Source organism: Miniopterus natalensis, chromosome 1, assembly GCF_054644295.1.
Source record: "Miniopterus natalensis isolate mMinNat1 chromosome 1, mMinNat1.hap1, whole genome shotgun sequence".
Lineage (NCBI taxonomy): Eukaryota > Metazoa > Chordata > Mammalia > Chiroptera > Miniopteridae > Miniopterus > Miniopterus natalensis.
In genome coordinates this window covers 58328756-58355914 of record NC_142081.1, presented here as the reverse complement: position 1 = coordinate 58355914, position 27159 = coordinate 58328756, and the positions used below count along the sequence as shown (strand labels likewise).

The following is a 27159-nucleotide window of genomic DNA, read 5'->3' as shown; positions in this document are numbered from 1 at the left end:
ACACAGCCGTGATCACAGCTTTTCTGAGACCTCCTTCCTCAGTATGCCTGTATCTTTGGAATTGGGGTTTCTGTTTGGTTTTAACATGCTATTCTCCTGCTTTCTTTAATGTTTGCTTTTGTCAGTGTTATCTTAGCTTCTAAATGTCTAGGAAGCAGAAACCTTACCTGCTTAATCCTTTATGTATAGCACACAGCACCGCAGATAGATAGAAGCTTAATAAATGCTATCTTAAAAACATGTATTGGTTAGGCAGCAATAACTCCTATAAAGGAGCATTGACCTGGTGACCTGGTTTTGACATCAATTTATTTTTCTATAAGCACATAAAATATTTCAGTACTAATAGTTGTTTCTGAGTAAAACTTGAACCCAAGAACTATGATGAAAACATGTACATGATCATATGCCTCATATGAAACTGATGAGATCTTCAAACCTTTATGTCCTCCTGACAGCTCGTGGTCATCAGTGACCCCCACATCAAGATCGATCCTGACTACTCAGTGTATGCTAAGGCCAAAGAACAGGGCTTCTTTGTGAGGAATCATGATGGGGGAGACTTTGCAGGGGTATGCTGGCCAGGTAAGATATTACTTTATATACTTACTTCCCTTGTTCAGTCCCAATTAATGAAGGTTTCATGACCGTTGTTCTTAATTCCTTGTAGATGTGTCTTTCTACATTTTAAGTGCCTCTAAGGAGGAGATAGTGTTGCCTTCTTTTCTATCTTTCATATTAACACTGATACAGTGTACTTTGTATACATTTATTGGTCAATGAGTGAATGAAAAGTAAACAGGCAAACCTCAGTGGCATGCTATTTCTCTAAGCAAATAAAAATGAAAAGCCAAGGAATGAGAAAAGGAGAGGAGAAAGAAAAGGGCCCTGCCGTCTCTCCTCCTGCCATTCTTCTTTGCCCTGTTAGCCCATACTTTTGACTTCCCAGACTTTCATGAGTGACGTCAGCTGCCTCTGGCAACTCTGGATTCTTCATTTCTGAAAGTATTAGTTTAAAGCCATGGTAGAGATTCCTCAAGGACAAAAGGAAATCACCAGTCTATCATATCATAGCCCTCTATCATAAATCCAAGCACAGTAGAGAAACCCCAGGCATTTTCCCCCCTTCTATCAGTTATGAACGCTTCTCTGTTCTCTTTAAGAACAGAGAGGCCACTGCAGAATACTTGCCTCCGTATTTGGGCCATCTCAGTGAGGGACAAGCTCCACCTTGATACTTGTTCACTGGCATGCCCCTGGGCCTCTGGAGTTGAAAGGTCTAGTAGGTTGTCACTGGAGTCCAGCATTGCCTTCATCTGCTTCTCACCAGACCATGCCTCTGTAAAGGCTGTCTTTTTATGTTTGATGCCCATTAATTACTGACCTTTCACTTCTGATATTCCTTCTTACAACACATTTTACCCTGAGGACCACTGTTTCTAACAGGCTGTCTACTCTTCTGCCTCTACAGGTCTCTCCTCTTACCTGGATTTCACCAATCCCAAGGTCAGAGAGTGGTATTCGGGCCTTTTTGCTTTCTCTGTTTATCAGGTTTGTTTTTATTCATTTGTTCTTTCCAAGTTACTTGAAATGAAGAAAGAAGGAAAAAAAGTGATTGGATAGAATTACTCTGCTTCACTGAACAGCCCCTAACAAATAATGTTTGTATGAAAAGGCAAGGTTGGAGACACATTACAGACTTTGGTGGTGCCGGGAGAGGTGCCATGTGTATTATTAAATGCACAAAAGCTGTGACCTCTATTATAATAGGCTCTATGATATATCACAGTACTTAATAATAGAGAGATTTATTATATTTTCAAGTTACTATATAATTTTTGTATAAAATAGCATTGTATAACTATTATTTAAAGGTGATAATGCTATATGTGAAAATATCTTGCAAAGTATGTCATTAAAAGTAAGGTATAAGAAATAATAGATCAAGTTTTAAAATTTTATAAAAACCAGAGAAAACAGGAGAGATCACATCTAGAGAACTGTTTTCAGCCAATTGTGATGATCATGATAATGATGCCTAATATAAATTATTTGCTATGTGCCAAGCAGTGTGCTAAACACTTTCTGTGCATATACCATTTTATCTTCATAATAACCCTCTGAAGTTGGAGCTCTAATTAACTCTACTCCCACAGATGAGGAAATTGAGGCATGAACAAATTAAAAACCTGCTAAGTTCACCCATCTAGTAAGTGGCGGGCCCAAGATTTGAACTCAGTTCTATTTGTCTCCCAAGCTCAGCTCTTAACCACTCATCTAGTCTCTGAGCATCATGTATAAGGACACAGAAAATAACTTAGAGCAGGGATGAACAACACTTGGGCCACATGCTCACTTATTTCCCTATTGTCTATGGCTTTCCCACTACCAAAGCAGAGTTGAGTTACTGAAAAAGAGGCCTTATGGCCTGCAAAGTTGAAAATCTAGCTCTTTCCAGAAAAAGATTTCCATCCTTGCCCTAGAGTAGCCCCTGATAAATAATAATGCTTGTATGAAAAGGCAAGATTGATAAAGAACAGTCATGGTAGTTAAATGTTTGAAAACTATATAGCCTTGTTCATAGAAGTACACATGTTTAGAAGTAGTTAAAGAGACAAAAGAAAACAAATGAGCCTCCTTTAGGCACTTGAAAAACCATCATGTGGGTGAGGCAACAGATGTATTTTGAGGTATCCCAGAAGAAGCTAGGCAAGATGTTATCAGGAGCAGGACTTTCAGAAAATAATGGAATGAGCTGCCTGAAGGACTCCTTGTCTTCATGGCTATTGAGTCAAATGCTAAGAGACCAGGGATTCTATAAAGGGATTGTAAGACCGTGATAACTAGATGACTCAACTACCCCTTCCTACTCTATGTTGACCATTCTATGTAGAACACAAACTATAGATCATGCTAACAAGCAGGTATCTTAGCTGTCAAATTTTTCAGTGTTAGAGGGAAGGCAGAATTTTATCATATACAACTACAGTCGCCCTTCCCTCAGTTAAGAGTTGTAGCAGATGATGGATGATATAGAGCCTAACTGTGAACATTCACCACCTTTCCTGTGGGGGTTCTCCAGGTAGATCTTGGAGTGGACTTACTGGGCAATATGTGTTTCACAGACAATAGAGCACAGCATTCTTTCATTCATCAACAAATACTTACTGAGAACCTTCTGTGGTTCAGGTACTGTTCTAAGTGTTTGGGACCTATCAATGAACTCCCTGTCCAGTGGAGCTTTTTATTAGAGCAGAGGACAGAGCACAGATCATAAACATAACAAATAATAAATTAAATGGAATAGGAAAGAGGAATAGGGGCAGCTGTCATATTAACATCATCACTGTAGAAGTAGTATCTTGACCAAGATTTAGATTTACTTCCTAGGGATCTACTGACATCCTCTACCTATGGAATGACATGAATGAGCCCTCCGTCTTTAGAGGTCCAGAGCAAACCATGCAGAAGAATGCCATTCATCATGGCAACTGGGAGCACAGAGAACTTCACAACATATATGGTTTTTATCAGGTAAGACATCCAAGAAGAAGCCAATTATACCCATGTGCCCTGCCTTTTGAGCTGTAAGTTATTTCCTTTGTGATAACCATACTATATACTGTTCATTTCTCTTTGTGTGTCTTTTCTGACAACTGCAATGAGTCTTATCAGGTTGTAGCCAATATAAGACTTATTTCTCCCTTTGTATCTTTTCCTTCTATAATGAACTTGAGGAATTCTCAGATATTGTGAGATTCATGATAATATAGAAACATCTTCCCTGACAGGAGCCGTTAGGAAATGGCATTGGATACTACCTCAAAGCTTTTATTGATGTAAACAGTGTGTAAATACATAAAGGCAGTTAAAACAAATGTTTTGAAATTTTACAACTGTCTAAATACATTGAGTCTTACATTTATACTAAGGGAGTAAGATTTAGAACACACATACACAATTTCAATAAGTATACTTTTTCAATATAGAAAGCCTTCCTTAAGTACTTAGCTTTCTCAATAGAAAGTGGTAGAATTGTCTTCTATTGGCTAATCACATCTAAAAGACTTGGTAGTCACTGGCCCTAATTTATATCAGTGATTCTTTGTTATTTTCAGAATGTAACTTTTTATGGCTCTCCCACCAACTGGTATTTTCCAGTGGGAGCTACTGGCTAGATATAACATGGTTTTCAGATAGAATGTGTTTACTTCTCTAACAACCTCTTGCTATAATTGCAAACTACTTTAGAGAATTTCCTTATGTAGGCCAGGGCCAGTCACTTAACCTCACTGAATCTTAGTTTTTTTTATTAATAAAAACTATCTCAGAGGTTGTTGTATAGCTTGGAAGAGAAAATCTTATAAAATGCCTAATAATAGTAGACACCAAATAAATGCTAGCTTGTTATTTACTATTATTTCATTGCTATTTTAGTCAAATAAATTTTCCATTCTTTTAATAAGGGAATTTAGAGTAATTACATTGTAAAAATTGCTTGATGGATTTTTAAAAATATTTTCCGTTTTCCATTCCTACCTATTATTTACTTTTTGCATTGTAAATAAGTAGTTTATTGGGGATATCTACACAATGTCCTAATCCAGTCATCTGTTTGAAATTTTTCTCCTTTGACTTTATAGCAAAAGGCTACTGCAGAAGGACTGATACAACGATCTAAGGGAAAGGAGAGACCCTTTGTTCTTACACGTTCTTTCTTTGCTGGATCACAAAACTATGGTAAGGAATGGCTCATATGACCAAACTTAAAAACACAAGTCTTTATAGAGCTACTAATGCCTTCCTTTTCAGTAGCCATTGGGCCTTAGATGTGCCCTGAAGTATGTATATTGTCCTATAGCGGAGTAAACCAATTTTAATAAAGTTTAGTTACTCATTTCCCACTGAAGAAATGACCCCTTAATTGTTGGGTGAATGACCAGAGTATCTCAGTTTCCTGGGATGGTCATCTCTGATCCTGTCTCTTTGATTTTTCAAAAACAGGGAAAATATACTTCTAACACATTCCTTCAACCACCTGTTCCACTTAGCAATATGGCTTAAAATAGATCTGGCTGTTGCTTGCAGTCAGGGTCATCTATAACTGGATCCAGTTTACTAGCTAATGCATATCTAGTTCAACTTAACCACCCTGTGGCAGGAAGGCTATTTTAAGTCCCCTGGCCTTGCATAAATAACTGGGAGCTTAGGTCCTAGTTTGAAGAATCCAGCCTTTACTGTACTATAGACATTACTAGGTCTCCTACTCCACCCCTGCAGACCAGCCCCTATGGTACTCAAGAAAAGGCCAAAATATTGTCATCTCAAGCAAAGACCCATGTACAGAGATGCTCACCACAGTATTAGTTCTTGAAACAAAAAAGGAAAATCCAAATATGTGAGGGAATAGTTATAGAACTATGGCATATATATATATGTTAGACTGTTATAAAGCTATTTAAAATAGCCTTAATTGCATGAGAAAATGTTTGACATCATGATAAATGAAAAAAACAAGAATGCCTAAATGTTTATATATTATTCCTATTTTGTGTGTGTGTATATATAGTATGTAACATATAATATAGATTACTATATATTAATCTAAAGAAGTATAGTACCATGGTGATTATAAGTGATTTTAATTTTCTTTTTACCTATCTCTCTTTTCCCAATTCTCTACAAGCATCATTTTTAATCACTAAAAAAATAAAGTATTTTTAAAGAAAAAATTTATGAGCGGCAGTCAAGATAACAAAAACTATGCATACTGAGTAATCTTTGTTGGCCCAGTGCCTAGCTTTCAGTACTTTGTGTGAAGCTATCATCTTTGCCTCAAAGAGTAGCAGTGAGTGAGGCATTACAGAGAACACTATTGTGCTATCATATGCTGAGACCAGTAGCCAGAGAAAGCTTCTGACTAAAAAACCATATGAGACATGAAAACATCTGCATGTTTACATGAACTTTTCTTTCTTGATGGGAATGGCATCATTTAGATTTCAAAATCTTTATATAAATAAATACATATTTTATTTGAAGTCAAAGAGACATTATTAGAGTATTATTTAATAACAACATTCGCTTGGGGGGAAAAATACATATATATACACACATATATATATATTGCTGGCATAGTACAACCTAAAATTTCTATGGAAGAGTAAAACAAAAATAGCCACAAAAGCTATTTTGGTAGAACACAGACAGAAATGCTTCAGGAATTATCTAGATATAGTAAAATAAGGTTGTTTTCTTGTATGGATCTCTATAGTGGTATATAATCTATCTTCACAAACTCTTATCAACTATACAGTGAATAAGAACACTGGCTTTAAAGTCAGATTGCCTGGGCTCAAATCCTGCCTTTACCACTTAGTATCTCTCTAACTCTGGGTAGATTATAATACCCACTGTTTGCCATATTTCCCTCATCTGTAAAATGGAGCTAATAATAGTGTTTACCTGGTAGGTTTGTTGCGATGATTAAGTGGGATAATATAAGCAAAGAAGCTTAGTAAGGGCTTGATAAATGTTAACTGTTGTTGCTACTGTTGTTATTATGTCTCCCCTATATGGTCTGTACCACTCTTCTCACATTATAGAGGGCTTTGGTTGGGGGCAGGGGAGTAGGCATATAGTTCAGTGGAATAAAATAGAGAATCCAGATAGAGTCCCACATATATATGATCAATTAATTTGCAACATAGTCACCAAGGCAATTCAATGGAGAAAAGAGGTTTGTTTGTGGGTTTGGGGGTTTTTTTCAATAAATGGTTTTGGAACAACTGGATATCATGGGGGGTGGGCAAGAAGAAACTCAACCCTTACCTCATACCATACACAAAAAGTAACTCAAAATGAAATATAGACCTAAATTATAAAAGCTAAAACAAACAAATCAAAAACTTCTAGAAGGAAACAGGAGTAAATCTTTGTGACTTTGAGATAGGCAAAGATTACTTGGATAGAACACAAAAAGCATGAACTTTAAAAGAAAAAATTTATAAATCGAGCTTCATCAAAATTAGAAACTTCTACCCTCTCAAAGATATTGTTAAGATAATGAAAAGTCAAGCCACAAACTGAAAGAAATTATTTTCAGTATACATCTCTGTCAAAGGATTTGTATTCAGCATATATAAAGAACTTTTTTTAAAAATATGTCTTTATTGATTTCAGAGAGAGGAAAGGAGAGGGAGAGAGAGAGAAACATCAATGATGAGAGAGTCATTGATCGGCTGCCTCCTGCACGCCCTCAACTGGGGATCAAGCCCTCAACCCGGGCATGTGCCCTGACCGGGAATCGAACCCCGATTGCCTGGATCCTAGGTTGACGCTCAACCGCTGAGCCACGCCCGGCCGAGCAAGAACTTTCATAACGAAATAATAAAAAGACAATCTACTTTTTTTTTAAACTATGTCTTTATTGATTTCAGAGAGAGGAAGAGAGAGGGAGAGAGAGAGAAAGAAACATCAATGATGAGAGTCGTTATTGATCAGCTGCCTCCTGCAGGCCCCCCACTGGGGATCACTCTCGAAACCCAGACATGTGCCCTGACTGGAATTGAACCTCGATTTCCTCATTCATAGGTCGATGCTCAATCACTGAGCCACACTGGGGGCAAGACAATCTACTTGTAAAAATGAGCAAAAGATTTGGATACTATGCAAAAGAAGACATGAATGATCAATAAACACAAGAAAAGATGCTTAATATCATTAGTCATTAGGGAACTATAAATCAAAACCACAGAGAGACATCATTACAAACCCATTACTGTGACTTGAATTAAAAAGACTGACACTACCAAGTGTTGACAAAGGATGTAGAGCAACTGAATCTCTCATCTACTGTGAATGTAAAATGGTGCAACCACTTTGCTAAGCAATTTAGAATTTTTCTTAAATTCTTCAGTACACACTGAGCATGGACCCAGCAATTCCCCTCCCAGGTATTTACCCAAGAGAAATGAAAACATACGTCACAAAAAGATTTGTACACAAATATTTAAAGCAACTTCATTCATAATAGCCCAAACTTGGAATGAATTCAAATATCCATCAATAGGTGAATGGATAAACAATTTGCAATATATCCTTACTATGGAATACTACTCGGCAAATAAAAAGCAGTAAACAACATTATTCTGACAGAAAAAAGCTAGAACACAAAAGAGTATATATTATGTTTCCATTTATATGAAATTATAGAAAAGACTAATGTATAGTCATAGAAATCAAATCAATGGTTGGTTAAGATGGGGGTTTACTGACTACAAGATGTGAACTTCTGTTACGGAAATGTCCTGTACCCTGCTTGTGGTGGTGGTTACATGGTGTACACATTTTAAAAATTCATCAGACTCTTAACTTAAAATAGGTACATTTATTGTATGTAAATTATATCTTAGTGAGGTTGATTTTTTTTAAATGTTCCTCCTAAAATCAGACTTCCATAGACTTCAAAGATAAGTGTGATTTCAGAATATTTTCACAGATTGTTTTGTGGTTTTTAATAACGTTGTTACATTAGAAAATAAATTATAGTTTCATTGTGGAAACCCAGAATCTGTATATTTTAAGGTAAGGAAGATATGTTTTCTTCTGTATTAATTTGTCTGTTACAAATAAGGAACCTAAATATGATGGACTAATGTGTGATTTTTTAAATACCTTGTTCCTGGTGTCCAAAGGCGCTGTGTGGACAGGCGACAACAGAGCGAAATGGAGTTACCTGAAGATTTCTGTGCCTATGTTACTCACTCTCAGCATCACCGGGATCTCTTTTTGTGGAGGTAAGATGATGTCCTCAGGCTTGACGTGAGAGGAAATAGAAAGGGTGTTTCCGCCAAGCCTGGTCTCCAATCCCTTTTCGTTGGCTGTTTTGGGATAAATGTGGGAAAGAGGAAGTGAGGAAAGTGAAGGGTGGCTTCAAAGCTGTTTGTGACTTATCTGAATTGCGGACATGAAGTCAGTCAGAAAGGGAGCCAGAGTGCGCTTTCCCTCATTCTCCTGCTGCTTCCTCTTTAGCCACTTTCGGTAACTGAGTTTCTCTTCCTAAAACATGCCTTTTCTTCTTGAAAGAAAAATTGAAAGAACTACAAAGAATTTTGAAAATCAGAAATCTGCCTTATAGAAATTCTTTTTACTCAGCAAGTTTAAAATTCTGTGACATATTTTTACTGTTAAAAAAAAAAGATATGCTCTTGGGAAGGATAAATTTAGTTAAAATAAAATTCTCTAATGTGCTGCCTTCACAAATCCTAATAATTCTCTGCAGATGAGAGATCTCAATATGGAAGGTACTCAGCATGGTTACAGTTCCAGCTGCTCCTTGTTTTCTCTAGGAATAGAAGTGACTAATATCACTTTTTGATAGGTGTGTTTTTATGGTATTGGTCCGCATACAAGGAATATGTATCCTGTTTAAGCACTAAACATGAAATTCTACTTAAACCTCTAATTCTCATTTCTGTTTCTCTTTAGTTATTTCTGTAATTTTTATCTTGCTTTAGCTGTTGCTTTCAAAGGAAATCAATTGCCAACCCTCCACAGCCCTAAATACAGACTTATTGAATCATACAGACATTTTGCAATTTCTGGGTTACCTGGGTTCAGGAACATACCTGAAAGTTTACCTTGCAGCAAAGCCTCTGACCTTGACAAGAATAGAACATAAAAAGGGCGTACTGTCAGATCCCCAAACAGGCTCTTTTTCACTATGTGCTCCCTAATTTGAGGCCACCGTTTTATCCTGTCATTTTGAGTGCGCACACAGCACGCTTCTCCTGTCAGTCTTCAAGGCCTTGTTTTACTTGCGTGCATCGTTTGTTAGAAGCCTGGTTGCCTCACAAGCCTTTCTTTGACTAACGAATCAGCTGATGTCGGCGGCTTCATCGGGGATCCAGAGGCAGAGCTGCTAGTACGTTGGTACCAGGCCGGAGCCTACCAGCCCTTCTTTCGTGGCCACTCCACCATAAACAGCAAGCGACGGGAGCCCTGGCTCTTTGGGAAGGAGCACACCCGGCTCATCAGAGAAGCCGTCAGAGAGCGTTACGCCCTCCTGCCCTACTGGTACTTGCTGTTCTACCGCGTGCATGTGACTTCTGAGCCCGTCATGAGGTAAATCGGCTTCACCTGTCGGAGGCCCCGCAAATAGTCTAACCACCCGATAGGGAAAGGAGTAATTACACAGCGATTGCCATGTGTTTAGTCAAGGGTCACTCAGCTTATTGAGCACCGAGAGCAGGGTGCTGGCAATGGAGATAGCAGAAGATAACTAAAGAAATCTTTTGCTGCCTTGTGATTCAAGTGTTAATATTTGATATGAGACAGAAGTAGAGCTTTTTCAAAGAGAAATGAAATTACTTTTTAACTGAATTCATTCAATATTTAACCCAAAAGCATCCTCTCATGAAGAGCAATTTATTCTGCCAGTCTTAGGCTCTGTCTTACCCTTGGGGCTAAACTGTTCCAAGTTTGAGGTGAACATTTTTCCTGGTATATAAATTATATCCTGATTGTATTTGGAAGGCAGATATGAAAAACCGACCATCTAGGTTAGAGGAGGAATCACACAGGGATGCACACAGTACCCCAAGACTTCTGGACCCGCCTTCCTAAACTGGCTCAGATAAAAATCACCTGGGAGCTTTTCTAAAATGCAGATTCCAAGGCCACACCGCCAGACCTACTAGGAATCTCTTTGGGAAGGTCCCAGGGATCTATATTTGTTAGAACTTTCCCTGGTGATTTTAGACATCAGCCAGTTTTAGAGACCACTGCTGAGTTACCATTTTCAGTAGGAAAGGGAATACATTGTTACAAAGGCTAGTGAATAAACTAAAACCAAGTCTCTTATTAAAAAATATCTTTTCCTCATGAAATTGAAAAATATTAGAATCATTAATATTCAGATACATAGATATTGAAAGTTTTCTTTATAAGCCCAAATGCCCTTTAGATAATTGTGTACAATAACAATAGAACCAAAACTACACAACAGTCTCTCAAAACTCCAAAAATGTTGCCAGCTTGAAAACAAGAAAAAACAGTTCTTTTTATTTAAATAGGTAATAATTAAGGATGCATGAAAGGCAGTGACAGCATGAAAAAAAACGGAACATTATAAAATGGTTTTACAAACATTTAATTTGTTTTATACCAAACGTGTTAGGCATTTGTACTTGCACAAAACTCTGATTCTGCCTGTCAAAGTAATATTTATTTATTGTTCAACAATTAGAAGGAAAAATTGCAGGTACCAGAATTCTCAGTCTCTCATTGTGACATTTAAGCTAATTGATAGCTCTTTCACTTAAGAAAAATGTAAGTAATCATAACAATTGTTCATAAAATCTTGAATCATATGAAGAGTCTTGGGTCTTTGGCTTTTTCCAGTTTCATCTGAATAGTTACAAAACTGAAAGTATAAGTGATTGAATTATAATAAAACATCTAACGATGTTGAAGTAAGAATTTTTTTTCCTTACCCCAGGCCTCTGTGGGTAGAGTTCCCTGATGAATTAGAGACTTTTGGTGTGGAAGATGAATACATGCTGGGTAAGCATTTCTTGATTAATTATATTTATAATAAATACTGTAATTATGTTATTGTTATATTTTCTAGTGTGAGAGCAGTAAAAAAAAATCCCTAATTTCAAAAGAGCCAAAAAAATAAGAGATTTCATCTCCAAGATTAGTAGTGCATTAGTAAGATCATAGCTATTAGCTCTTATCATATTAACTTTAAATAAATCCATTATATTTGCGAATGCAATTGGTATTCTTGTTCTGGGTCCACTCCTAAGTCTTGTTATACCATTAAAGGGAAGGGGAGTAGAGCCCTGGCCGGTGTCACTCAGTAATTAGAGCTAGGCCCTCACACCAGAGGGTCTCAGGTTCGATTCCCAGTCAAGGGCACATACCTGAATTGCAGTTCAATCCCTGGCCTAGTCAAGGGCAAGTGCAGGAGGCAACCAATCAATGTGTCTCTCTCACATCGATGTATGTCTTTCTCTCTCTTTTCTCTCCCCCCTTCTTCCTTCCCTTCCACTCTCTCTGAAAATCAATGGAAAAAATATCCTCTGATGAGGATTAACCAAAAAAAGGGAAGACAAGTAGAAAAAAGTAGACCTGATGGTTGTAGTAAAGACACCCCACATGCAAAATAGGATTAGTTGGGTAGGGGGCGGGGAAGGTGGCCTCTTCTTTAACAAGGGTTAGCCACCAAATCCAGAGCATGGAAGTCTGTCGTCTTGGCAATAGCGCTCAAAAAGCCAGGCTCGACGGAGTTGCCCAAAAGGTGGAACTCTAGAGAGTGGAAACCCCAAAATGTAAAATACCTTGCTCTTTAGGTCTCTGCTCATCCTTAGGTCACAGTTGAAATAGCTACTTTCTTGGAGAACGTTTTCCTGACCAAAACTGCCTCCTAATACCTAATTCCACCTACTTAAGTCCAAGTCAGTCCCTCCCATTACATAACATTTATTTTATTTTGTACTTAGCCTTTTTGGTATTCATCTTAACTCTAATTTATTTGTAATTATTTATTTAATATCTGTCTTCATTGACTGTAAACTCCATGAGGGCAGGGACCATGTCAGCCTTATTTGCCACTATATCCCCAGAGCTTAGCACAGTGCCTGGTACTCAGTAGTCACTCTATAAATATTTGTTAAATTAAAGACTGAATTCATAAATGGGTGAATTTTACACACATGTAGTACCATGGTCAAAACAAAATTAATAATTCAGATTGTGTTTAGGAGACTTTTAGCCTTCCAATGATAATTGCCCAAGGAAGAAGATCTGAGTGTCCACACTGACCACACTTCTGGGTAACAGTTGTAGGCTCACCATTACCAACATCACTTTATAGCAAATAATGAAGCACTTGGAGAGTGCAATGGTGCTTTCAGACTACTGACACACTTGCAGTTATGTCACCAGAAATGGACTGGACCCAGAGCAGGTCTGCCTTGGGCCAGCCTTTAGTGTATGGGTTCTTGACTTTGTGCAGAAAAGATTTCACAATGTCAGTCCAGGTGATTTTGAGAGAGTATTTATTAAAGCTGAGGACAGTGAAACAAAGGAAGGGCTTAGGATAGAAGAAGCAACAGGAGAGAACCTAGGCAGTGCTCTCCTTTGGCTCTCTAGAAACATTATAGGAAAGAAGTAAGCCATGCTGGGCTGTGTGGACTCACTGAGAAGTAAAAATCACAGTGACAGAAGTGAGCCAAAGCAAGGCTGCTGTTGGCTCACTTAAAAGTCAGAAAAAAGGGGGCCTTGGAAAGAGGTTCAGGGAGTTACCCCAGGATAAGCTGCCACTGCCCACTGCTCCCCTGGTTGTAAGTTTTAACGGGACCCTTAGAGCTTAGGAGAAAGAGAACAAAGATACATACCTGAGAAAGAAAGGGGGAAGAAAGGTGTGGGCTCCAAGAGGGAGCCCAGGCTGGCTTCCTGTATCTTGAGGGGGTTTATCTGTTTTCTAAAGGTGGGGAATTTCAGAGGAGGTCTCAGGAGAAGATCTGAATAGAATATTCATTGGCTTTCAGGGTCATGGTTTCCACTGATTGGTCAGCGCTGGGAGAGGGGGTCATTAGTCATTGCATCTGGCCTGGAGCTGAAGCACAATGGAGGCCTAAATGTCACCTCTAGTTTGACCAAAACACTGTCCCTGTGGTCAACAGACCCAAGGCTTTGTTCCTAAGATTATTTGATGTGGGTCTGAACTTCATTGTTCTGAGGACCCAAGGCTTTGTTCCTACGATTATTTGATGTGGGTCTGAACTTCATTGTTCTGAGGGCCCAGTGCTTAAGGGAGTGGTCATACAAGGGCTTGTATGGGAGTTATATAAGGTTATTCTCCTGTACTCTTGTTCTTCCTCTAAGGGGGTCTAAAACCACATAACTAGTGATATGCCAAGGAAGGAAAGCTCAGGGGAGGATCCAAACCTCATGACCAGCAATGTGAAAAGTCAGGGGTTTTAAACCACATGAGCAGTGATATGCTAGGGGAGGAAAGGTCACCTTCGTTTTCCCAATTTTGCCCATTGCTAGGCACCTGGGGCTTTTGCCCTGGTCACCTTCTGTACCTGGCCCATCATCCTTGCTCTGCCATCTTTCTAACTGCTTACCACACAAAAAGAGACTGTGGGTCCCTCCCTAGAACCTCAATATACTGTAAATTGATTAGTGATAAGTAATCATACAGTCACCTCTGTGAGCACCTATCCTTTTTCTAGCAATGCATCTCTCTGATGAACCATTGGTTCAACTCACCAAGGTCTCTACCTTTAAGAAGTTCACAGTCTAGTGGTCCTTAAAATTACAAAAGCACTCAATTAAAAGGAAAGGATGTTTTCAGACCTCTTATACTAGTATTCAACTTTATTTCTTCTCCATTTTTCAGGAAGTGCTTTATTGGTTCATCCAGTTACAGAGCCAAAAGCTACTGTGGTTGATGTGTTTCTCCCTGGATCAAATGAGGTAAGAGTAAATAACAGTCACATATTCTATGTCTCATATCTCATCCCTCATTCAGATGAATTAGCCTGTTAGGAAATAGATTTCTTCATCATGCAGTTGTGAAGACAGCCCAAATGACTATAGCAACTACAGATTCTTGTAAGCCATGACCACTGTCTTCAGAGGTCAAGAAACTTAATGGAACAGTGGGGAGAAAGATGAATAGATGATGATAGCAGGGAGGATCAAAATGGTTCTTTATCTTTACACTTTGACTTGCATAAGTGACTCCTTATAAACACATTGAGGTTTTAGGTAGGAATAAATTTTTAGTCTACTAAGAGGTATCAAATTCTTGGGGAAAACAAGTATAAAAAGACTTTGCTCTTTTCTGACTCTATCTGAATCCTGAGTTTTGGCACCAAAAGCTGATCTCCAGACATTCACCAAGGTGGATAAAAAATAACAACAGTGACTTCCCTCTCTGCCCCTCCAGCCTTCTACTCTTGTATTGGTTATTGTCATTGATTATTGCCATTGTATAAAATATCATCCTCTTGGAGCCCAGGGCACTGAACCCAGGCAGGGAATGGAGCAGAGGTGGGAATAAGCCAAAGGACTGCAGAGCAGAGAGCCAGTCATGGGTGATAAGAGCAACAGTCTCCAGAGACAGACCAAGGATATATCCGAAGGGGCTAGGAGAAGAGACAGGGCAGAAACTCAGGGCATCAGGCCACGGAAAGAGTGTATGGAATGGAGAGCAGGAAGGAGACAGATCCTGGAGAGGGTCCTTGAGCACTAGAGCATTGCCACAGGCTTTAGCAGACAGGGGAAGGAAGCATGAAGGATACTGAACTAACATGGGACCATCATGGCAAGATAGTGTTGGACTGTCAAGGCAAGTGATGAGGTAGCTGAACCAGCCATGCTCACTGCTCAGTACTGTCAAGCGCTGTCATGGCAACACCAGGAAACCAGTGCCAGTGTTCTCCCTCCATCAAGCTTTACATGTTTGGTTGCTGCATTTGTTCCTTTTTTTTTTTTTTTTTTTAAGGTTGAATAAAATGGCTTAATGTATACTCCCTATATATTGATCTTTTGTATTGGTTTCTTGAGGCTGCTATATAACAAATTACCACAAACGTGGTGGTTTAAAATGACAAAAATGTATTCTCTCACAATACTGGAAGCTTAAGTCCAAAATGAAGGTGTTGGCAGGGTTGGTTCCTTCTGGAGGCTCTGAGGAAGGATCTGTTCCATGGCTCTCTTCAGTTTCTGGTGGCTCCCACAATCCTTGGCATCCCTTGGCTTGTAGTTGCATTACTTCAATCTATGCCTCCATCTTCACAGTGCCTGCTCTTCTGTATGTCTGTGTCTCCTCTTCCTTCTCTCTCTTATAAGGATGCTTACGATGACATTTAGGGCCCATCTGGATAATCCCAGATAATCTCCTTATTTCAAGATCCTTACCTTAGTCAAATCTGTTACCACAGAGGGTAATACTCACTTCTTCCAGGGATTAGGAAGTGATCAGGCTTTTCTCCAGAATGTTCAAGAATTATGGTCCTTGCCCTTGGTTTCTCCATTAATTTGCAGTTCTGAAGCTTAAGGCTCTTTAAAAAGCTTCCCTTGCCAAAAAGAAACTTGAAAAAAAGGTCAAATACAAGAGCTAAATAAATTGTCCTGCAAAGCATTTCTGCCAAGAGTATCTCAACTTGGTTCTAACAAAGCATAGACTCCCACTAAGAGGAACCAGCCCCCTTTCTGATTAGCCACAAATTTTTATGAATGACCTGTCACCATTACAGGCACATTGTTGTGACTAAGTAATATACTCCCTCAACACAATTTCCCAGAGCATTCTCTAATTGTTTCTCTTGCTTACATGTTCCCAAAGCCTGGGCAGAAGAGTCAAGCCATTCCTTGCCAGGTGTTTGCCTCTCTCGTTAGCTAGTACCACATCACAGGGTGCAAGGGGAATATCTAAGGTCCCTCACTGTCATTTTCCCCATATGTCTGTGTGACCCATTCCCTCTCCTTCAAGGCTTTTCTTGAATATCTCCTCAGCAAGGCCTTCTCTGACCACCTCTTTAAGATTATAACACACACACCCTTATACTGCCTCAGTCCTGCCCTCTTTCAACCTTTCTTTTTCTCCACAGAATGGTGCCACCTTCTAACATTCTGTATATTTGCTGAGATGTTTTGTTTATTATCTGTCTCTCCCATTAGAATGTTAGCTTTTTGAAGGCCGATTTTTATCTGTTATGTTCACTGCTGCATCCCCAGCACCTAGATGGGTACTTGGCACATAGTAGGCCTTCATTAAATACTTGCTGGATAAGGAGCTTGGTGACTGAGATCTAGGTCTGGTCTACATGGTGTTCTGTACCAGTTATACCCTTTCTAGGTTGGAGATTGTTGTATATGGCACCAGAACACATACCATATACCTCTCATTCTAATTAGTTCTACAAGTGGTAGACAGGTAACCCCAAAATCTTGTTTGAATCAGTGTTTTTACCTTTCACTCCCAGCTCTTTATCTAAAGCTACTGGAATTCGCCAAAGAAAGACATTACAAGAAAAGAAACCTAAGACAATATCCCTCATAAATACAGACACAGAAATACTTGATAAAACATTAGCAAATTGAATCCAGCCAAGGAGAATACTTCATGATGAGGTGGGGTGGATCTGGCTGAATTAAGAGTTCACTGTAGCTAACCATAGTCAAGTCACAGCTCTCTCACATTCACAGCAGGACAGTGACAGACGCAACAGCCCAGCTATATAAAGGATGTGATAATCCCAGGAGGTGAACTTGCGAAGGAGACTCTGTGGCTGCCAGAAATTATGCTGAACTAGCAGAGAGAAAAAGAGGTTTTTGTTTTTACGCTGCTTCTGGTGGTATCTTAAGGATTTATCCAAACAAATTACTTTGTAGGGGTTTTTTTGGTGCTTCAGCAACTAAACCCCCTTGACAGGAACCCCAGATAAGAGTTTGAACCTCTTCCCTGAACTGTACTTTGTAAAAAAAATGATCCTATAGCAGTAATTCAAGTTTTCATTTGTTTTTCTCCAAGATCTGTTTCCTTTTCTGACACTTTCCTTTTCTCCTGCCTCATCTGTGCTTCATTTGGTTGCAGTGTGATTTCCTTTTTTATTGTTTCCTTCTCTCCTTCATCATCTTTTTCACTAATAGATGCATTAAGTTCTTATAAGTCAACTGAACTGTAAAATCCATAAGGTTAAAAACTTCGTTTTTCTGTTCGGTCATGTGTACCTAACAGTGTTAGGCACATGGTAGGTTGTTTAATTGGTAACTTTTGGATGGATGGATGGATGGATGGATGGATGGATGGATGGATGGATGGATGGATGGACAAATGAGTGGCCTTTTAGTCAAATTAATCTGTCACAGTAGTAGGTTAGTCTTTTGGGATCTTAAAAGTATGTTACCTTCCTAACTTCTACTCAAGATTTTTTTTAAGTTATACTTATTTTAGCTTTCTGGTTATTTGAAATCAAGACAAATGGGTATTTTGCTAAATAATGAAATTGTGAGCAGAGTTGCTCATATACTCTTTTTCATTGGAGTCTGTTCCTTTTCAGGTCTGGTATGATTCTAAGACATTTGCTTCTTGGGAAGGAGCATGTACTGTGAAGATCCCAGTAGCCTTGGACACTGTAAGTTATTTTTCTCAAAAACTGTTATTTTTACCAATTGTGTTATATTAGCCTGTTCGGACTGTCATAACAAAATACCATAGACTGGTTGCCTTAAAAAATAGAATTTATTGCCCTGGCTGGTGTGGCTCAGTTGGTTGGGTGTCATCCCATGCACTGAAAGTTTGCCAGTTCCATCCCCGGTCAGAGCACACTCCCCCGTTGCAGGCTCAATCCCCAGTAGGGGGTGTGCAGGAGGCAGCTGATGAATGTTTTGCTCTCACATTGATGTTTCTCTCTCTCCCTTTTTCTCTCTTTTAAATAAAACCACACAGTAATTTGTTATCTTATAATCCTGGAGGCTAAAAGTACTAGATTAAGGTGCCAACCAATTCAGTTCCTGGTGAGGACTCTCTTCCTGGCACGTAGACACCACTTCCTTGCTGTGCCCTCACACGGCAGAGGCAGAGAGTGAGGAATGGAATCAAGGCCCCACTCTTAGGACCTCACTTAACCTTAGTTACTTCTGGAAAGGCCCTGTCTGCAAATACAGTCACATTGGAGGCTGCGGCTTCAACGTATGAATTTGGGGGGGACACAAATATGCAGTCCAAACATGCACCTACCCAGAAGGAACCAAGGATATTAGAGCTCTGCAGAATTACATGTATATATGGAGACAGAAAGTAGGTTAGTAGTTGCTTAGGGCTGGAAAAGGGACAGGATTTGGGGAGCAATGGTGAGTGACTGATGAGCACGGGATTCTTTTTGGGGTGATGAAAATTTTTAAAAATTTATTGTGGTCATGACTCTGAATATACTAAAAACCATTTAAATATATACTTTAAATGGGTAGCTTGTATGGCATGTGAATTATATCAATGAAGCTGTTAAAATGTGAGGAAAAAGTATAAAAATAATATATACTCTGATGAAACATGAAGGACAAACAACTCTTCCCTGTATACTTACATTTGTAAGTCTAAGAAAAATAGTAACACTGAAAACAGAAAGCAAACATGGTGGTCATCATACATGCCATACAGAATGTCCTTCCACAGGACCAAGTCAAAAAACATGTTTTGAATTGTAATCCTGGACCTCTAGGCCCAAAGGAATGCTATCAGTTATGATGTTAGAATCAAAGTGGCCCGTCCAGGTAGAATTTCTGAAGGGAAGTTGGCTCCTGCAGCTGAATCACCACCACTGCCACAAACCCTAAGTAGTGTGAAGATTAATAAATAGGAATTGATGTTATTTTTCAAAATTGTCAGTAGCAATATAAACTCCATTATAAAGAAAATGATTTCATATGTCAGCTTTCAGGTCTAGAAGAGACCTTAACATGCATCTATTCTAATCTCTCATGCTTGCAGGTGAAGACACTGAGGTTCAGAAAAGTAAAATTACTTGTTCAGGGTTGTGTCTAGATTATGGCAGAACTGAGACAAGACTCCATTCCATACTAACCTACTACCTCATTCTTTGACAGGAAAAAAAGAGACTGGCTGATGAGGGTGGGATGATAGATGTGCTTTGCTTCTTGCTGCCAACTGCGAGTCAAGCAGAGGTTCACATCCTCACTAGTCTATTCTCACTCCCTGCTTCATTTATATTCTTGTTCTCTTCTCCCTGCTTGTACTTTACTCAGAGCAAAGCACAGTTGCTATATGGTCCAGGGAGCTTTCTTACAGAGCACCGAACTGGAAGACAGGAAACCTGCTGGGCTTTCCCTGCTGGGAATGGCATTCCAGAAGACCCATGGGTATGGGTCATGCCTACAGCCCTGTTATCAGAGTCACTTAAAGTGCCCTTGGTGGCTTCTATAACAGAAGTTTCACAAATATACCCTCAGAATTGAGTCATTCATCCTGATGATACAGGGAATCAGGGAGCAAGACAGGTGTAACTTGCAGTGAGTAAGAACAAAATTCATCTCTCCCCAAAAAAGAAACTACCATCTTTCATCTACTAACATACCTATACACATCTGGGCCTGCTGGCACAGACAAGGTCACTCTTTAGTAGGGCCCTAGAAATAAATGCATTTGTTATATTGACAGGAAAATTAAAAATACAAAACCGAAAAGGCTACTGATAGGATAAGTAGAACAGATGATAAATTGATGAAGGGTGAGAAGTTTTTAGTGTTTGAATGCTTCCTTTTAATACCAAGGCCCTCATATTTGCCATGAATTTATATTGCTTTTGAGTCTATATTTGTAAAGAGTATACAATGAAACATTTTTAAATTCTACTTTGAAATTGCCTTATATGAATACTCCTTCGCTGAGTTTTGCTCTGTTACAGATACCGGTGTTTCAACGAGGTGGAAGTGTGGTGCCTATAAAGACAACTATAGGAAAATCCACAGGCTGGATGACCGATTCCCCGTATGGACTCCGGGTGGCTCTAAGCACTAAGGTATTTGGAAAGTGTTACCTTTACACATTTCATGTGTTACTACTCTTACCTCTTCACAGTGGTAGCCTTTTGAGTGTGTGACTTTATGTAAGTGGTGAACCCCATCTGTGGGATAGATGCTTCAGATGTTTATCTAGAAATCAAAGTTTTGTATCATTTCTGAATCATTGTCTAGCTTGTCTGACTTGTCTGGAATTGTTCTTAAAGGAGCTCTGAGAACTAGAAGTAATGGACATTTCCTCTAGGACACTGTGACCTTTGGTGCTTTGCAGCTTGGCATTGATACCACTGGACTGAAAGGTCACTGGGGCCTAGGAAGCCTGCCACACGGATTAGCCCTGAGACTCAGTCTCCTGTAAAAGGAATACCACCCCCACACAGTGACTTCTGTTATCAGATGGCTCAAACAACTAAAATCTCCTTGGGTAAAGGCTGGAAGCATCCAGAATTGATCTGTCCTTTTAAGCCAAATGAGTCCTATAGCAGATTCCTCTCCTATTCATTTGCCCAAATATAGTACCAAACACAAATTCTTACTCATGAAAATATTATAAAATAATTAAGTTTTTTTCTTACATTCTTCTTTTCCATCTGTTTCACCTCTGCATGTTTTATTGGGCCAAACTATGTGCCTTGGGCCCATAAGAAGCCACAGAATAAAATACAAGAGACTCGAGATCTATAGCACATCAAGTGTTGTCCATGACAGTAAGCTGCCATATGGAGTGCTCTGACATTGTTTGACATGCAAAAGGAAACCTCCTACTAAAAAAAAAAAGTAGGTACTAGATACCATTCTCTACATTGAGGGTCTTCTAAAGGTAGTTGATCTCATCCATTATATACTTTTTTTTTAACTTCAGTTTCATTCTATGAACTTTTATGACCTGTTGTCACACTTTAGGATAGTATTTTCAGGGAAGCCACCTATGCCACTGACCATACTTCATAATTTAAATTTCTTCCAACAAGGCATAACTTTTTGTGCCCCTCTTACATGATTTCCTTATTTATATTATTTCACTAAAGGGTATTGATTATATATATTTGTATGACTATTTTTACAGCTTGAATATTAAGCTTTTGTTCAACATAATTTTTCACAATTTTTAAAATCTGTTATTTCCCTTTAGGGGGTGGCTTTCTTTTCCCAGAAAGCTATTTTATAATCACATTCTCTATCTGTGATTCACTCTCCAGGGTTCTGCTGTGGGTGAATTGTATCTGGACGATGGCCATTCATTCCAGTACCTCCACCAGAAGCAATTCCTACACAGGAAGTTTTGTTTTTGTTCAGGTGTTTTGACCAACAGGTAATGACAGCTAAAAATCTGTGTGTTTTCAGAGGTAAATTATGCTACCCTTTTGCTATCCTCAAATACACAGCTGATATTTTATGATACAATTTAAAGAAGTTAATGATGAAGGCCATTTGTGGAGTATTTTCTTTTTTCAGCTTCATTCAGGTATAATTGACAAATAAAATTATAATATATTTAAAGTGTACAGTGTGATATGATATACGTATACATTGTGAAAGGATCCCACCATGGAGTTAATGAATACATCCATCACCTCACATATTTACCTTTTTTCGATGAGAACACTTAAGTTCTACACCCTTAGCAAATTTTAATTATACAACACGGTATTATCAACTATAGTCACCATGTTATACATTAGATCCCCAGACCTTATTTGTCTTATAACTGAAAGTTTTCATGTACCCTTTTATCAGCCTCTCCCTATTTCCCTCACATCCCATCCCCCAGCAACCACCATTCTACTCTGTTTCTATGAGTTTGACTTTTTTTTCAACATATCTCATATAAATGATACTATGCAGTATTTGTCTTTCTCTGTCTAGCTTATTTCACTTAGCATAATACCCTCCAGGTTTATCCATGTTGTTACAAATGGCAAGCTATCCATCCTTTTTAAGGCTGAGTAGTATTCCATCATGTATATATATCACATCTTCTTGATCCATTCATTCACTGACAGACAATTAGATTGTTTCCATACCTTGGCTATTGTGAATAATGCTGCAGTGAACATGGAGGTAGAAATCTCTTCAAGATAGTTATTTCATTTCCTTCAGATATATACCCACAAGTTGGTAGCTCTATTTTTAATATTTTGAGGAACACCCATACTGTTTTCCATAGTTGTCATACCAGTTTACATTACCAGCAACAATGTACAAGGGTTCCCTTTTCATCACATTTCCACCAGCATTTGTCTTTTTAATAATTAGACATCCTAACAGGTGTGAGGTGATGTCTCATTGTAGTTTTGTTTTGCATTTCCCTGATGATTAGTGATATTGAGCACCTTTTCGTGCACCTGTTGGCTCATATGTCTTCTTTGGAAAAATACCTACTCAAGTTCTTTGCCAATTTTTAATTGGGTTATTGTATTTATTTATTTTTTTTGCAATTGAGTTATATAAGTTCTTACTATATTTTGGATGTTAATTGTATATTTGGACATACCCTTTTTGGATATGTGGTTAACAGATATTTTTCTCCTATTCCTTAGGTTGCCTTTTCATTTTGTTGATGGTTTCCTTTGCTGTGTTTTGTAGTTTGATGTAGTACCACTTGTTTATTTTTGCTTTTGTTGCCTTTGCTTTTGGTGTAAAGTCTAAAACAATCATCACCAAGATCGATGTCAGGGGGCTTACTCCCTATGTTTTCTTCTAGGAGTTTCATGGTTTCAGGTGTACCATTTAAATCTTTACCCATTTTGAGTTGATTTTTGTGTATGGTGTAAGATAGGGGTCTAATTTCTTTTTTTTTCTTTTTCTTTTTTTGGCATGTGGATATCCAGTTTTCCCAAAAACATTTATTGAAGAGATTATCATTTCCCTATTTTATATTTCTGGGGTCTCTATTCTGTTCCATTGATTGATGTGTTTTTATGCCAATACCATACTGGTTTGATTACTATAGCTTTATCATATAGTTTGAAATAAGACATTGTAATGCCTTCAGCTTTGTTCTTCTTTCTCAAGATTTCTTTGGCTATTTGGGGTCTTCTGTAGTTCCATGTGAATTTTAGGATTTTTTTTTTTTTCTCAATTTTTATGGGGGTGACATTGAACTTGTATATTGCTTTGGATAGTACAGACATTTTAACAATATATATTTTTTAATATATCTTTATGGATTCCAGAGAGAGGAAGGGAAAAGAGAGATAGAAACATCAGTGATGAGAGAGTTGTCATTGATCGGTGGCCTGCTGCATGCCCCTGACTGGGGATGGAGTCTGCAACCTGGGCATGTGGCCTGACTGGGAATCGAGCCTCGATCTCCTGGATCCTAGTTCGATGCTCAACCACTGAGCCACGCCTGGCTGAGCTAACAATATTCTTTTAACCAGGAACACATAATATCTTTTTATTTGAGTCTTCAGTTTCTTTCATCAATGTCTTATAGTTTTCAGTGTGCAGATTTTTCACTTCCATGAGTAAATTTATTCCTGATTATTCTTTTTGATGCTATTATAAATGCAATTGTCTTCTTAATTTCTTTTTTTAATAGTTTATTGTTAATGTGGAGAAACACAACTATTTTTGTATATTGATTTTGTATCCTTCAACTTTACTGAATTTGTTTATTCTAATAGTTTTTTGGTGGAGTCTTTAGGGTTTTCTATATATAATATCGTATCATCTGCAAATAGGTAATTTTACTTTTTTCTTTCTGATTTGGATACCTTTTCTTTCTTTTCTTTCTTTTTTTGCCCCTAATTGCTCTGGCTAGAATGTCCAGTACTATGTTGAATAAAAGTGGCAATATTGGATATCCTTGTCATCTTTGAGTATGTTAGTTGTGGGCTTGCCATAAATGGCCTTTATTAAGTTGATATGTTCCTTCTATATCTAATTTTTTGAGAGTTTTTATCATGCAAAAGTGTTGAATTTTGTCGAAAGCTTTTTCTACATCATATGTTTTTTAAATTAAATGTATTAGGGTAACAGTAGTTAATAATATTATATAAATTTCAATTGTACAAGATCATATGATTTTTATCCTTCCTTTTGTTAATGCAGTGTATCACATTTATTGATTTGTTATGTTGAACCCTCTCTGCATCCCAGGGATAAAACCCACTTGATTGTGATGTATAATCCTTTGAATGAACTGTTGAATTCAGTTTGCTAATATTTTTTGAGGATTTTTACATCTGTATTCATCAAGGATATTTCCCTATAATTTTCTTTTCTTGTAGTCCCCTTGCTGGCATTGGTATCAGGGTAACGCTAGCCTTGTAAAATGAATTTAGAAGTGTGTCCTCTCTCTCTCTCTCTCTCTCTCTCTCTCTCTCTCTATATATATATATATATATATATATATATATATATATATATATATATATATATATATATATTGTGTGTGTGTGTGTGTGTGTGTGTGTGTGTGTGTGTGTGACAGTTTGAAAAGGATTTGTATTAATTCTTCAAAGTTTGGTAGAGTTCACCAGTGAAACCATCTGGTCCTAGACTTTTCTTTGTTGGGAGGTTTTTAATTACTGATTTAATATCTTTACTAGTAGTAATTGGTCTGTTGAAGTTTTCTATTTCTTCATGATTCAGTATTGGTAGGTTGTATGTTTCTAGAAATTTATCCATTTCTCCTAGCTTATCCAATTTGTTGGCGTATAATTTTTTACAGTAGTTTCTTATAATCTTTAGTATTTCTGTAACATAAAATGTAATGCCTCCTTTCTCATTTCTGATTTCATTTGAACCTGCTTGCTTTTTTCTTGGTGAGTCTAGCTAAAGGTTTATCTATTTTGTTTGTCTTTTCAAAAAACCAGCTTTCAGTTTCATCGCTCTTTCCTGTTGTCTTTTTAGTCTTCATTTATTTCTGCTCTGATTTTTATTATTTCCTCCCTCCTACTAACTTTGGGCTTAGTTCTTTATTTCTAGTTCCTTGAGGTGTAAAGTTGGGTTGTTTATTTGAGATCTTTCTTTTTTCTTAGTATAGGCATTTATTGCTATAAACTTCCCTCTTAGAACTGTTTTGCTGTGTCCTTTATGTTTTAGTATATTGTGTTTTTATTTTCATTTGTCTCAAGATACTTTATTTCTCTTTTGATTTCTTCTCTGACTCATTAGTTGTTCAGGAGCATGTTGTTTTATCTCCACATATTTGTGAATTTTCCAGTTTTCTTCTTGTAATTGATTTCTACTGTCATACAATTATTGTCAGAAAAGCTTCATATAATTTTGGTCTACTTAAATTTAAGACTTATTTTGTGGCCTAACATATGATCTGTGCAGGAGAATGTTCCACGTGTGTTTGTGTGTATAGTCAGCTACTGTTGACTACCTATTAGATCCATCTGGTCTAACATGTAGTTTAAGTCCAATGTTTCCTTATTGATTTTCTGTCTGGATGATCTATTCATTGTTGAAGTGGGGTAGTGAAGTCCTCTACTATTATTGTATTGCTAACTATTACTCCCTTCAAGTCTGTTAGCATTTGCTTTATATATTTTAAGAGCTCTGATGTTGGGTGCATAAATATTTACAAATGTTATATCCTCATAATGAATTGACCTGTTTATCATTGTATAATGATCTTTGTTGTCTCTTGTTACAGTCGTTGGCATAAAGTCTGTTTTGTCTTATATAAATATAGCTACCCCTGCTTTCTTTTGGTTCTTATTTGCATCAATATCTTTTTCCATTCCTTCATGTTCACTCTGTGTATGTCCTTAAAGCTGAAGTGAGTCACTTAAAGGCAGCGTATAGTTGGTTCTTGTTTAGCCGCCATTCAGCAACTCTATCATTTTGATTGGATAATTTAGTCCAAATATATTTAGAATAATTATTGATAGGTATAGACTTACTGTTGTCATTTTGTTCATTGTTTTCTAGCTATTTTGTAGTTTCTTAGCGCCTTTCTTCCTCACTTTTTCTCTTCCTATATAATTTGATGGTTTTCTGTAGTGGCATTCTTTGATTCCATTCTCTTTATCATTTGTGTATTTACTATAGGTTTTGGCTTTTTGGTTACCATGAAGCTTACATAAAACATCTTTTAATTATAACAGTATATTTTAAACTGATGACTTACTTTTTAACACACAAAAAAAAACTCTACATTTTTACACTTTCCTCCCCACCTTTGTTTTTGGTGTCATAATTTTGTTTTTTTATAATATGTATCATTAAAAACTTTTGTTATATTTAGTTATATTTATTTTTAGTTATATTTAGTTTAGTTATATTTATTTTTAATACTTTTGTCTTTTAAACTTTATACAAAAGTTATAAATGATTTATCCACAACCATTACAACCTTACAGTATTGTAGATTTAACTATATATTTACTTTTACCAAGGAGTTTAATACTTGCATATATTTTCATGTTCTTAGTTAGCATCCTTTCATTTCGGCTTCATGAACTCCCTTTAACATTTCTTGTAGGGCTGGCTTAGTGGTGATGAATTCCTTTGGCTTTTATTTGTCTGGAAAACACTCTCTCCTTCAATTCTAAAGAACAATTTTGCCAGGAGAGTATTCTTGGTTGGCAGGTTTTTTTCTTCTTTGAATATATCATCTCACTCCCTCCTGCCTTG

The 27159-nt window shown here is 37.6% G+C and overlaps 1 protein-coding gene across 1 annotated transcript in view; it reads left to right on the top strand.

The window, feature by feature from the left end:
* GANC (glucosidase alpha, neutral C) overlaps positions 1 to 27159 on the top strand; it is a 68841-nt gene that overhangs the window by 36855 nt on the left and 4827 nt on the right. The window contains exons 12-22 of the mRNA XM_016212331.2: positions 459 to 585; positions 1472 to 1551; positions 3391 to 3534; positions 4644 to 4740; positions 8697 to 8798; positions 9882 to 10125; positions 11501 to 11565; positions 14417 to 14493; positions 18087 to 18161; positions 20451 to 20564; positions 21765 to 21877. Coding sequence (XP_016067817.2) covers positions 459 to 585; positions 1472 to 1551; positions 3391 to 3534; positions 4644 to 4740; positions 8697 to 8798; positions 9882 to 10125; positions 11501 to 11565; positions 14417 to 14493; positions 18087 to 18161; positions 20451 to 20564; positions 21765 to 21877 — 1238 coding nt within the window. The remainder of the gene's footprint in view (positions 1 to 458; positions 586 to 1471; positions 1552 to 3390; positions 3535 to 4643; positions 4741 to 8696; positions 8799 to 9881; positions 10126 to 11500; positions 11566 to 14416; positions 14494 to 18086; positions 18162 to 20450; positions 20565 to 21764; positions 21878 to 27159) is intronic.